The 13165-nt window shown below is 36.2% G+C and overlaps 1 protein-coding gene across 2 annotated transcripts in view; it reads right to left on the bottom strand.

Annotated features, from left to right (window-relative positions):
- Positions 1–661: 661 nt before the first annotated feature.
- The window catches only part of PDCD6IP (programmed cell death 6 interacting protein), a 33173-nt gene continuing 20669 nt past the window's right edge, over positions 662–13165 (bottom strand). For both annotated transcript variants that reach the window (XM_031590419.2, XM_031590416.2), the window contains exons 9-18: positions 12391–12514; positions 11456–11633; positions 10902–11013; positions 10009–10178; positions 8991–9239; positions 7769–7903; positions 6731–6825; positions 4571–4703; positions 4065–4279; positions 662–3281 (exon numbers count right to left, since the gene is read on the bottom strand). In XM_031590419.2, the coding sequence (XP_031446279.1) occupies positions 3116–3281; positions 4065–4279; positions 4571–4703; positions 6731–6825; positions 7769–7903; positions 8991–9239; positions 10009–10178; positions 10902–11013; positions 11456–11633; positions 12391–12514 (1577 nt within the window). In that variant the 3' untranslated portion in view covers positions 662–3115. The remainder of the gene's footprint in view (positions 3282–4064; positions 4280–4570; positions 4704–6730; positions 6826–7768; positions 7904–8990; positions 9240–10008; positions 10179–10901; positions 11014–11455; positions 11634–12390; positions 12515–13165) is intronic.

A 13165-nucleotide genomic window follows, 5' to 3' on the forward strand; every position in this document is an offset into this window, starting at 1 on the left:
AAAACCGTTTTTCTTTTTAATAGGAAGGTAACCCTGCAATTGTTTGGTATTCCACTTATTATTTTTATTAGAACTTCCTAAGACTTGCTTTTCAGTTGCTAAGAAAACTTCTAGAGAAGACAAAACAAATGCTTGACTTCACAACTTCTGAAAGAACACGACTGTAAACTTTTGTCTCTGTATAACAACTGCAAAAGCCGTAGTGTTACAAGTTTATTTAAAAAAAAAAAATAACAGTTCTTGGAGTATTTGTGGAGGGCACTGCTCTGCGGGGGCAAGCTAAAGGCCTGTAAGGCTTGCCCAGCAAAAGCACAGTGCTGCGAGCCATATGCAAACCAGAGTAACAAGTTCATGGAAACAGACATCGAGTCCGAGCTTCTGAAAGGCTGAGGAGGCCTCACCATTTCTTCTTCATACAAGCAAAGGGAAATACTCTCCATCAGCCTTGGAAATTAGTACAACCGGCAAGATTTAAGGCTGTTGTTAAGAACAGCTGTGACACCGTGAAGCAGCTGCGTGGACAAGTACTGTGTCACACAGCCGCTGACATGCAAGCCATGTTCACCACAGCATAAACTCACTTGAGGCTCGTAACTAATTCCCATCCTTTCCCAGGAAACAACTTGTCTGAAACCACAGTACTCAAGAGAGAGCCATGAAATCAGGTTTTCTAATTGTTTTTTTTTAATAAACTATAGAAGAACAAGGTAACAATTCAACTGAAGTCATGATAGCTGCATGCTCAAAAGCAGACACAGACATGCCTCTGGGTTTTTCTATTCTCTTGAAAGAAAAGGGAACAGTCATGTGAAAGCTGAAAGTAATGCACAGGTTTCTATACATATTCAACTGACAGTAGACTAAAGTAAACTAACGCAATTGGAAAAATGTTTTAACAGTGATTTCAGATCTATGAAATTGAAACGTAAATTTCAGTTTTAGGAATCCTTATACTGAACAGGTTACATTTTATACAGCATTAAAATTCTGTAACTTGAGGCACTAGAAACAAACTTATCACAGTTACTCAAAAGCATCTGATGTACAAATGGAATAATCTACAGGCAATAGTGTTACTAGGAATACAGAACTCAAATGGTGGCATTAGACTTGCGCTTGCTCACGTCAACACAGTGAAATTAGTAGAAAATTACTGTGTTGTTTTTTGTTTGGTTTTTTTCCAGTTGAGTAAAATCAAGTTCTGATAGTTGGTTCAAATCAGTCCCCCTCCTAGCTTTTTCTCATTATCCTTGCTTGCCTCTTATTCGTTATTACAAAAAAAGAAGTTTCAGAAGTTCCCATGCCACCCCATGCAGCCATTTATAAAGGGAAATGCAGAGCACTCATTTTCATGCACTGTTGTATCTATGGTGCTGTATTCCCCTAATCCATCATTTCCCCTCAAGTCACTAAGCTTCTATAGGACTAATAAATTTATTTTTAATTAGATACTCCTGTTTTGAAAGAGGAGTACTTTACACCTTTTGATTGGCATTTTCTTTAGGGGACAGGGAGCATAAAAGACAATTAGTCTTCCCAAAGTAATTGGAGCGATCTCATAGCAAGAACTCGAGACAAAGAAAGGAGCTCATTTGGATCTGTATGCTGCTTTCTTTTAAGAGAAAGACTATTCAAGATCTAGTGAGGTTTCCACCCAGATGCTACAAAAACTGGCACCCTCTACACCTCTACATTAAAATATACCTTGCTATTTTAATCAGGCACTTAAATAGAAAAATAAAAGTAGTAACATTTAACATAGTTTTGTGATAGCTATTCTGTACGGCCAGAACATCTTGAATGGAGCACTCAAGAAACAAACTGCCCCACACAGCCAAGTAACACATGTGAAGGGCTAAAAGGAAGAGAGTCCCATACTACACAAACAAGTTTGAAAGAGACTGAAAAATGCTTATCAAGTATTTGGTAGAAGCCATTAACTACAACCTTAGATTCTTCACCATCTAATATTAAATGTAATGCAAGGTTGTTAGTCCCTTGAGAAGATGGATCCAAAAGTAAATATTATAGTGCTGTAATTTGCAAAATGATTCTTTTACCCTCAAAAAAAAAAAAAAAAGAAAAAAAAAAACCTGTTTCCCCACTCATTATGAACTCTCTGAGGAAATGCATTACGTTTTGAAAGGATGGAGGGAAAAATCACATAAAAACAATCTGGAAAATTTCAACAATCAGTAGCTGCCCTGTGTTAAGTCATTACACATTTCTGATCAACTTTGCTCAGAAAAACATGGGTTATATACCAAGCAATCACTGCTCCTCTAACAAGGACCTTGATTCAACTCCTTTCTTTTAAAAAGGGTTCTTGAGATGAGAGCAACCATTATTTTAAAGTGGTAATCAGCACTTTTTAATCAAATGCACTTCAAAGGTACAGGATTCTACCCGCATGACTTTATCTGCTATATATCTAAATGGTTAGATACAGACTTTCAACAACAACAAAAAAAGCTCAAGAAGAGGTTGAAATTCAGTTGTAAGGCTAAGCTTTCAAAAATGGTTTTGTGTTATGGTCAAGTGTAAGTCAAGGGATAAAAGGAAGAATCTAAGAGACAATACATCACAGTACATTTTTCTGGTAATGAAAATGCTAAATATTTAAACCATTCTTATGTAATTTATTTTTAACCAATGATTTACAAGGTCTTGATTATTAGACAAAATAGCATATTTTAACTAAACTCAAAAAAAAAAAAAATACAAACCAGCAGAGTATAGAAGGAAAGGCTATATAGTTTCATAGAATATGTCACACCCAATGCACACCCTGCTTCATTTTTCTTATCTGATCCCAGCTGTTATTTGAAGGATTTTTGCAAAGAAACATTTTGGGCTAGTCAACATGTAGTGTAGAGTTTTCAGACCACTGAACTAGGTTCTAATTCTGGCATTGCTCTACAGTCTATACTGCCACACCTGATCTCAGTGTTTAGTGTAATCAAAAACCCACCTAGACATTTTTGAGCAGTTAACAATAAACAAGTTATAGACTGCATACAGTTCAGTATGGTACATTAACGGAAGCTAAAGTTTTAGTATGCTTATTGCAAATTTCTCCAAGATTTTTAACAAGCAGAGTTTTGTTGCAGATATATTATTGCTGTGGGAAATAAGGCTGTTGAGGAAAAGGGTATCCAGGTTGCTGAGGTGCTGGATATGGTGGTTGTCCAGGGTTTTGAAATACAGGTGCTGGGGCATACGGCCCATACTGGCCATACATGTATGGATTATAGCCTATTGGCATTGGCATTTGGCAATACCTGTGTGAAGAAAAAGAAAAAACATACCTTAGTTGCAAAATACTGCTTATGTCAATTTGCAAATAATATCATATAACTCATTAACAGACAAGAAGACATGTAATCACTGCAAATGCTTTCTTTTCATGCTTCTTTATGTCAGCAGAAAGTGTGGCAACTTTTAAAGGACAAAACAAAAAGAGGTATTATGCATGGAACAGAAATACAGACAGAAGGTAGAGTAATGTAACTTGAACTTGAAGTGATCCAAACTGATTTTTTGTATTTAATATCATCATATATATATTAACATTTTAAGAGTCTGCTTCTGAACGAGACAGCAGCTGCCTAAAAATCCTTGTGACAAGTCCAGAAAGATGAAAAAAAGCACCAGAAGATAGCATGCTACTCAAATAGAATTTATTCTGTATATTGTCATCTTCAGTAAGACACTGGGAATTGAAAAATGATATGCCAACACTTAGAAGATAAACACCAACTAATTATGGGAGGAATGGCAATGGTCCACAAACCATAGTCAAGGAATTGCAGTCCTATCTCCCTTTCCTCTTTAAACAGGAAAATGTTAAAGTAAAAATCCCCTCAATCAAAGCAAACCCTCCACAAGTGCTATGTGCAAATAATCCTAGCAAGAATTACATGATTGAAACTAGAAAAAACCATCATGCCTCGAGAACACTAAACACATCTTCAATACTAACAAATTTAAATACATCACAAGTAACAAACAAGTACTTTTAGATTGTGTTAACATTCCACAACACAAATACTCCCATAACATACCCTGGGTAACCTGGATAAGTTGGGTAAGGAGGACCCTGTGCCTGTGAAGGTGCAGTGCTTGATGCACTGACACCTGGAGCTGGAGCTGGAGTAGGAGCAGCAGGAGCAGAAGGAGGTGCTGCAGCTGTTCCAGAGGGTGCTGATGCAGAAGGAGAACTGCTTGCTGCAGAAATCACTGGCGGTGGTGGCCGTGCTGGTGGCTGTGGTTTAGTACCCTAACAAAAGAAGATTAATCAAATTGGAGCTTCTTTCAGTAAGCCATAGAATCAAAACCTATGGTTATGTGGTTGGCTTATTTCTTACTTTTTAAATAGATATTCTATATTCACTTCACGTAGATAATGCAAAGCAATAAACATTCAATTTCAGACATATAAATTATTAACACCAGGATATAATACACGTTCCTCCAGTATATTAAGGAACAATATACGTAAGGTTATAGATCAGTGTAGAGTTCAAAGAACAGATCTACTTTCAACCCACTAATTCTGTAACATATTTACCACCATGGTTCTGGGTGCTGGAGTGGGAGTTGATGGAGCAGCAGGCTTATTTCCTCCAGCTGGTGTGGTCTGATAAGTAGGCAGAGGAATGGAAGGTGCACTGGGCTCCCTAGCAATGCTTTGTTGCAAATCTCTATTAAAAACAGACAAGCATACATACAAGCTTTATTAAAAAAAAAGTATATAGCAACTCCTTAAAAAAACAAGACAAACTAAACCTAGTATTTAAAGCTTGATCAGTGAGCTAGCTCAAACAATTTGGAGTCTATATCACTTTAATCAGAGAAAATCTTCCAGCAAGGCCTTTGATTAAGTGTTTTAAGATATTATTAAAATAAATATATGTTCCAAGTCAATATTTGGTATAGCTCATGACTCCTGGACACTACTTTGGTAAGATAAAAGGAAGCACTGGCATCATGTTTAGCTTCCACTAAATAGTGAAATTTTACAGTCAGTTCATCATGAAAATTCTGAGGAAGTTACATGTTCAGATGAATGTAGTATATACCTCAGTGCAAAAAAAATACAGCACTTGAAATTTGGCAGATTCTCCAAAACACATTAGGACATATTTAAAGTTGGAAAAAATCTTGCACAAAAAAGTGACAGATGAGATACACAACAGCATGCAGCAGCTAGCACATCGCACCTGGCATTCTGAAACACAGCATGTAAAGGTGAGCTCCAGAGCAGAATATATCTGGTAACTCAATTTGTAGGGAAAAAAAGAAGTGACTCATATGTATATGTCAAACTATTTGTAACAGAGAGTGGAAGAACTTTTCAACATCATTATGCTGAAACTATCAAAACTAATCTTAAGATCTTAGAAAAAGATGCAACTCGGGGAAGGAATTCACGATTTTCTTCTTAAAATTACACAGCAGAGATTGCTGGCTTAGAGTAAAGTGGTAAGCTTCAGAGTCAAGAGTGTATTCTGGCACTCAGTGACCAAACATCAGTTGTAAAGCTTACTACACCACCTAAATGAGACACCAGATCAACAAATTAATGTTCAGTAAGTGAAGGCATAGCCCACAGCCAGTACTTGATTTTAATGGAAGAACAGGAGAGACACACAGTGCTCACCACACTATTTTAGTCACTCAAACTGAGAAATACATTTGGTATCATCTACTACAGGCATCCCAAATCTGATTGTCTCTGGGTGACAAGAGTTGGTCAGTTAACAGGTTACATATGAGGCAATAAATGTAAAGCTTTAACAGTGATTGTTAACATATAGGAGATGTAAAAATATTAAGAACTAAGCCTTCATTAAGCAGCTTAGAGCTTCTGAACTTCATTTGTGTATGAAGGAGGGAAAAAATAGAGGGGAAAAAAGATGGAAGGGGTTGTATACAGTTGCAAGGGCTGAGCATCTCATTCATGACATGGTACTTGCACAGTACAAAAAAACTGTATTTTCACCAACTGAAAATTTACTAATTAGCCTTTTTTACAATAGTCCACATGCTTTGCTGTAGACAGCTGAAAATAGTAATTTCAATTATCCTTTCCTCTCAAGTCAAGTGCCTCAAAATTACATTTCAAGCATACTGTACTATCCTAGTCACATGCATGGGACCTTGACAACATAAAACTGTTGCTTCCTTCACATGAAGGACAAAATCTACTTGTCTTCCTTCAGTAGCAAGGGCAACATGCACAACCTAAACAATAACAAAAGAACAGACTGGATCATAGATGGGACATCTATGTCTTTCCCTCCACTACACTGAGGAGCATGAATGACAGTTAGATGCTAAAGCATTTAGCTGATCTCCCAAACTAATATAACAGCAGGGACAAGGAGCAAAAATTAAAACTTCCTCAAAAGTAACAGACACATAAAAAAAAAAAAAAAAAAAGCAATAGAGTAAAATCATTCTAAGAGGAAAAAGATTCATGCTAAACTGTATAAGGGAACAGGAGAACAGAATTCAAAGCAGAATTCACCATTCATTTATCCTATTACTTTTGTAGTTTTGAATTTCAAGAAAAGAGCAGGGTTAATGTCGAAAGCAGGGGAAGCAAAAGGAAGGATGTGTGTGGAATACCTCATGTAATCAAGTACCATAATGAATTTGTCTCCAATGATTATTTTCTGATAAATGCTGAACAATTTCTACAACACGTAAAATATTTAAATCTTACTTGAGCAGTTCATCTCTTTCAGTCTTGCGAGCAAAGACAATGTCACTGCATTTGTTTTGGAACTTCAGAAGGATTTCTGTCAGCTCATTGTAAAACTAGTAACAGAAATTAAACATGCTCAACCAAGAGTTTCAGATTCCACAGCAGCATTTTTCTATACACAGACTGTTACAGGCATTATGCTACTACGTTGATCACAGCCTACCATTCCAGCAGAAATTGCAACTGTATTTTATACTTTTTGCAAAAGCACGTTCTAGTCAGCTGCTGCCTGTGTCTGTAATACCATCCAATTGCACATAATTGTGCAATATTAAAACATATAAATAATTCAAAACAATTAGAAAATCTATTTAAAATAAAACAAAACTTGGATCGTTATCCGTTGGTTATTTATTAAGTGGGGTTTTCTACTGTTTTTTTTTTAAATTCTTATTTTTGACTTATTATTTTACCATGGAATCACACGGAATTGCCAGGGTTGGAAGGGACCTCAAGGATCATGAATCTCCAACCCCCATCACCTTCAGTCAGTTCCATGCATCTGATTCGTTTCTTTTTTCTTTTTTTTTTTTCACTTTTCCTCTAGAGGGTCATCAATTCAATAAACTAGCAAAAGTACTTAATATTAAAGCAGCAGGAAGCAATCTGGAAGACTAGATCAAGAAAGCGGGCTGAATAAAACCCTCCTCCCACCTTTTCTCATGTATATATTAGCAATACATAGAACACAAATTTGATAAGGTGATTAATTACCATAGAATAAATTCCTCAGATAAAACAGCTTATATGGGTAATTCAGCATTAAGCAGCCTGCTATAATTAACAGCTTTTCCTATTTTAATATAAACCAACACTCAGAAAAGCTCACTTTCCAGAGAGGAACACGTGCAAAAACAATGTTCAAGCAACTCACTTCTGCAGTACAATCCCCCAAAATGTACCTCCCAATTAGCAAAACTATACAGTTTATGACTTTTGATTCATATCTGACTGAGTACATAAAATATTCTTCCAATACTTTAATTATTACTGTACCTTTGTGCCTTCTTTTAAGTTGCCTAGGAGTTCCACAAAGTTGTCATTTGCTACTGCTAAGTTCTTCAAAACTTCTTCTCTCAAATTAGATTCGTTGTTTGATTGTTTCATCTTTGAAAACTCCTGATGTGCATTCTTAAAAGGAGGAAAGGAAAAAGTGAGCAGGGAAAATAATGCAGCCTGGTTCCATGTAAGATTCTGTATCTTCTGTTTTTAGTTTTATTTAGTGCTTCTACCCTCTTTTCTCAACACCCACCTTGATCACCTTCCAGCCATACAATGCACTTCCTGACACATGCTGACTGCCAAGTGCAGTGGCTATTTCAGAACTATGTATGTATTAAGTAAGGGGCAGTAGGTAACAGCTAATTATCTGTTTTGTCTGGGATGACCTCCAGATAATTCTTTAGCTCCTACTGCAGACACATCTTCAGAGGATATACTAATTAGACTCTTTCTGCTGCACTATACTCCACTGATATTCATGAAATCATACTGAGTGCTAGTATATTTAAGAAGCTCTACCTCAAATTTGGTTGACATTGGCAAGCTATTAAAAGGCCAGCAAAGTGGAAAACTGACTGAAGGATCACCATCCCATTTCTATGGGAAAAATCAGACTTCAAAGATAACTTCAGCTGCCAGAAGCAGCCATCAAACTTGAATTCCAGGACACTCAAGCATCCAAGTAATATCCATCAAGATTTTTGGAAGTATTTACTTTAAGAAACACATGAATGTAAAAAGTCTGTCAAACAGGGCCACATGGTGATTAAGAAACAACTTGTTCCTTTTTGAAGAGTTTCTTACATATATTCTTCCAAGTGCCAGTTGCAGACAGAAGTTGCAAGTAACCTTGCATGCAAACAGGCTCCACGATTACTCAAGCAACTGTTCTTACTTGACTAAGCACTTCCTCTTCTGTCACACCCATCTGAAGTGTTAGTGACAAATTAAGGTTAAGATTATATTCACGCTTTGAGAAATTCTCATTGTTTTTTTACTTTGAGCTTCACAGATGCTGGAAGTCAAGCAGATTGTGAAGAGCAACAAGGAATAAACCAAAACTTGGTTCAGAGAGAAAAAATATCTTCTAGCAGACAGCAAAGACCAATCTCCTGTTATCTCACAAAGTGATATTTCTACAGCACTGGAAATGTTAAAGAATCCTTACTGCTTATGCTGAGAGTAAGGAAGATATAATGAAGACAAGCTATTGCACCTGAATGTTTTTGAGTAGTTCTTCCTGCTTTTTCAGGGATTCCTGCACTTTCTGCGTGTAACTTCCATAAATTCTGTCCAACTCTGTCACAGAGATAGCCTCCTCATTTATAGCACCATCCTGTGCAAGTGCAGTCAGGAATTTATTCGTCATGTCAAAATTTACAGATTTGAGGTCATTTTCCAGTTGTTCTCTCTCCTTTTTGACTTCATCCAGACTAGCCAGCAAAGTTTTTAATACATTAACGACCTAGGCAATAAAATTGTCAGAAATTAGTATGTTTAGAAGAATTATTGCAAAAGTATATACTGTATTATTTATTTTCTATATTGCACTCTTCACTGTTAGCACCGGCAACATTACTGTATGAGCTTTTATTTATGTGTTTAAAATGACATTTTCAGGATGATTAAGGACAAAAGACAAAGAAACAAGCAACTTCAAGCATTCCTTAAGCCATCTTCTCTTCTACAGATTTGCTTCCACTAAGAACACTGAATAACTATGATTTTGTTGTTGTTGTTTTTTAAAGATCAGGTACCTTCCAATACAATATTCTAAACACGGCAAGTTAAATACACTGATTTCAAAGCACTTCTAGAAGAAAACAAATATCATATAATTGTTAATGAGCCACGACTTCCTTCAAAAGCACATCGACATAATTGCCTAATGCTTAGAAATACTGTTATTTCTTTTCTAACTGCTCCAAGACCCTGAGTACTCCCCTACACCACCCTATAAGAAAGTACACATGTAGTACTGCTCCTCTTACAAGTCTGTCAACCGCTTCTTCTGTATTGAACAACCAGACTTGCTTACAAGCAAGCATAAAATATACTTTAGCACATTTTACACAAAACAAAGTATAGAAGACATTTTTGAAGTGCTGTCCCCTGTATTAATGGTGACTAAACAAGAGCTGCTAAAGAACAGCTTACACATCAGTTCACTTCAGTACATTTGGTTAGATGAATAATCCTTCTATACAAAATAGAGACTAATTTCCATGCTTTACCTCGCTCCCTTGTAATGTTTTTGCTGGGTTGGCAGAAGGAATGGCTGCATTGAGTTCTGCCTCTGGCTTACACAGAAGTGCAATGGTATCCCGGTGAGACTGATAGCCTTCTCTGACTTGTCCATCTGCTTGCACAGCTTTATTCAAGATATTATGGAAGTTGGCTCCCTCTGGTGGTAGGAAGAAAAAATGTTAATATTTCAAAACTTGTCCTGCACCAGGCTATATAGACAAACACAAGACAATGCTTTTCTGACTTAAGACTAAGTTTTAAGCTTCATTTGGAAACAGTACACAAACAAGGCAGCTATATCAATTATCCAGAGAGGCATATGAAAGCATTTTAAACACTGAGTTTGACCACTCTGATTTTAAAGCCCGTAAAACTTTGCTTAATTAAGGCACTGGTGGCAGTCCCTTGCTACCTTTCCAACAATACACATCAAGAACAGAAAGCCTGCTATGGTGATGATTGTAGTACTACGACAAACTGCTAAAAAACAAACTACACAAATCAAAGAAAAAACATCTTAAGAGATAATTTTTAAAAGCTGACATACAAAGAAAGAAGCACTAAAAGACCCACTTAAGTGGTAACTGAAAACAAGTTCTTAGAAGGGCGGCCATTTTCTGTTATATATTATTTCTGAACATCAGCACATATGTTCACTCCAGGGATGATGAAGCATTTAAAAATTCTCTGCCATAACATCAACTCTCAACTCCAAATAGTAGTACAAATTGCCATAAGGATATTTTAGCACACACTCTCCTAAATTGAGATTTATCTTCAAAAATAATACAACACAATACGTAAAAAACTATTTTAGTTTATGTAATAAGAGACATTTTAGAACATCCCTTGGATTCAAGTCACAAAGTATGAACTTTACCTGCCCTTAAAGGTTTATAGAGATCATTGGATGGTGTTCGCTGCCAACGTTCTTTGAATTTTGTTCGGAGTTCATTGTCTGTAGTTTCTTCCTCATCTAATAACCGTAGTGACTGAAGGAGTTAGAAGTGTATATGCATTATAATGCCTAGTAAACATGAAATAGCTACAAAGTATACAGCTAGTTTAACAAATAAAAAGAATGCATGCCTATATTTCATAAATATAATTCACAAATAGAAAAGGATATATATGGCATAAATGATCCAGGTTTTTACAGAATGTTTCCCCACTTCCCCCACCTCGATGTTAAAAACAAAATACTTGTGTGGGTGTTCACTTACATGACAGTACAGTTTTTGCATACATGGACTAAACATTTAAAGTGCTATCACAAGCACAATTTTTAGTGCTACTATAAGCACTGTGATTTTAAGGAGCTATTCAAGTAACAAGCATTTTGGATAACCATGCACCTTGATGTTGGCCTTTAAAGAGAACAAATTAGGTTGCTGTGTTTAAGGATGTTTTAGCGTTAGCAGTTGCAGAGCTTACTTCATCTAAGATTTCTTTGTTCCTCTGCAGCAGTTCAGGTAGATCTTTGATCAGCTGATCGATAGTCTGAACTCCTCCCTGTTCAATCACAGCCTTAGATTTGTTCAAAATAGACTGAGGAACAGTATCACCAGACACATCTTCTATAGCAGCCGGAAGATTGAGGGAAGCCAACACTCTGAAAGAGTCAACGTGTTATATAGAACCTTGTCTGCAGTGTTAAGGTAATTTTATCCTATAAATAGCATTGCTATTCAAATAAACATTCACACAGTCAATAAAAGAATGGAAACATAGTACTTAACGTACCATTGGGCAAAAAGGTTAAAGTGAGTACTTTGAACTTATTCGTGGAGTATACCTCACCAAAAAAAAAAAAAAAAAAAAAAAAAAAAAGCAGCTCTTTCAAAGCTCTTAAAAGCTAAACAAATCCTAGACTCCCAGCTTCTAACAAATACAGCACATATTTTCAGTAGCAACTACCTGGTAGACAAATAACCAACTGCCTTGAGTTACATTCTTATTTTCCAGCTTTGTAAGGTTTTTTTTATTATTTAAAAAAAAATCTTGGGAGGTGGGGGTGGAGGGGGGATGATGCAGCATATCATTGGTTCAGATAAGCTGACCACTGAAATGTGAAAATCCTTCTAGATCAATGATAGTGGATTTCTTTCAGAGCAAGTGCCAGGCTCTTAAAAACTGAAAAGACTGAAAAAAATGAAATGCCATTAGTTCCTCTGATACTTTTAGCCTTAATACCTGCAGACAAGTAGTTCTCAACACCCCCACTAAACTTGGAAGTTTGCTAGCCTACCATACAGCAATAAAAAAAATTTCACTGTAATCTGGAGACATACAGGGTACAAGGCAATTAGTATTTAGAGGGTGTTCCATAGTAACTCCTCTTGATGAAGTTTAGAAGCAGCCATACTTACCCATTAGCCAAATTTGTGGCTTCTCTCATCTGGGCTATTAGCCTGTTTACTAGATCTGCCTTTCTCTGGTTATAAACACTCACAGATTGCTGAACTTGCAAGGGAACCATCTTCTCAAACAGGTCTACAATGAAAGAAGTATAAATTACTGAAGTTGTACTGTAGAGGTAAGAGGATGCAACCATCTTCACGGCTCTTTAGTACAGGATGTACTTTAAGTACTTCTCTAAGTAAGGTGTGTTAAAATAAATTTTTAAAGGTCTTTATTTTAATGCACTGGATTTCCTTTTAAGACTGAAACTGAGTTAAAATAACCTAACAGCATTTCATAGACAACAATTGTAGAACTACAAATCATACCTTCCTTAAGCCTTTTTTTTTTAAAGGGAACAAAAGGAAAGGGAAACCATTTTTCAGAACCCCCTGCTCAGCCAAACTGGTATTTGTCAGCTTTAAGAAAGGCCAGCAAGTAGGTTAGCAAAGACTGTATAATTTGATATTTTCCCCTGTATCATTGCTCTTTCAAAGTTATAAAGATTGGTTTAATATGGAGAAAAAAAACAGCTGCTGTGAAAAATCTTTAAGATTACATTGCAGATAATGACTTATATTGTGTTCTTTTTCTTCCAGTACATTTTATCCTCAAGCAGAAAAACATCAAATTGGAAAAAATAATACTTTCGAAGACACTGAGTGAACTTAATATAATTCAAGAGTAAATATCTACTTTTTCATGGCACAAGCAAGCTTCAGTGGCTAGGCACATTTTACAAGG

The sequence above is a fragment of the Phasianus colchicus genome, chromosome 6, assembly GCF_987193195.1.
Source record: "Phasianus colchicus chromosome 6, bPhaCol1.hap1.1, whole genome shotgun sequence".
Taxonomy (NCBI): domain Eukaryota; kingdom Metazoa; phylum Chordata; class Aves; order Galliformes; family Phasianidae; genus Phasianus; species Phasianus colchicus.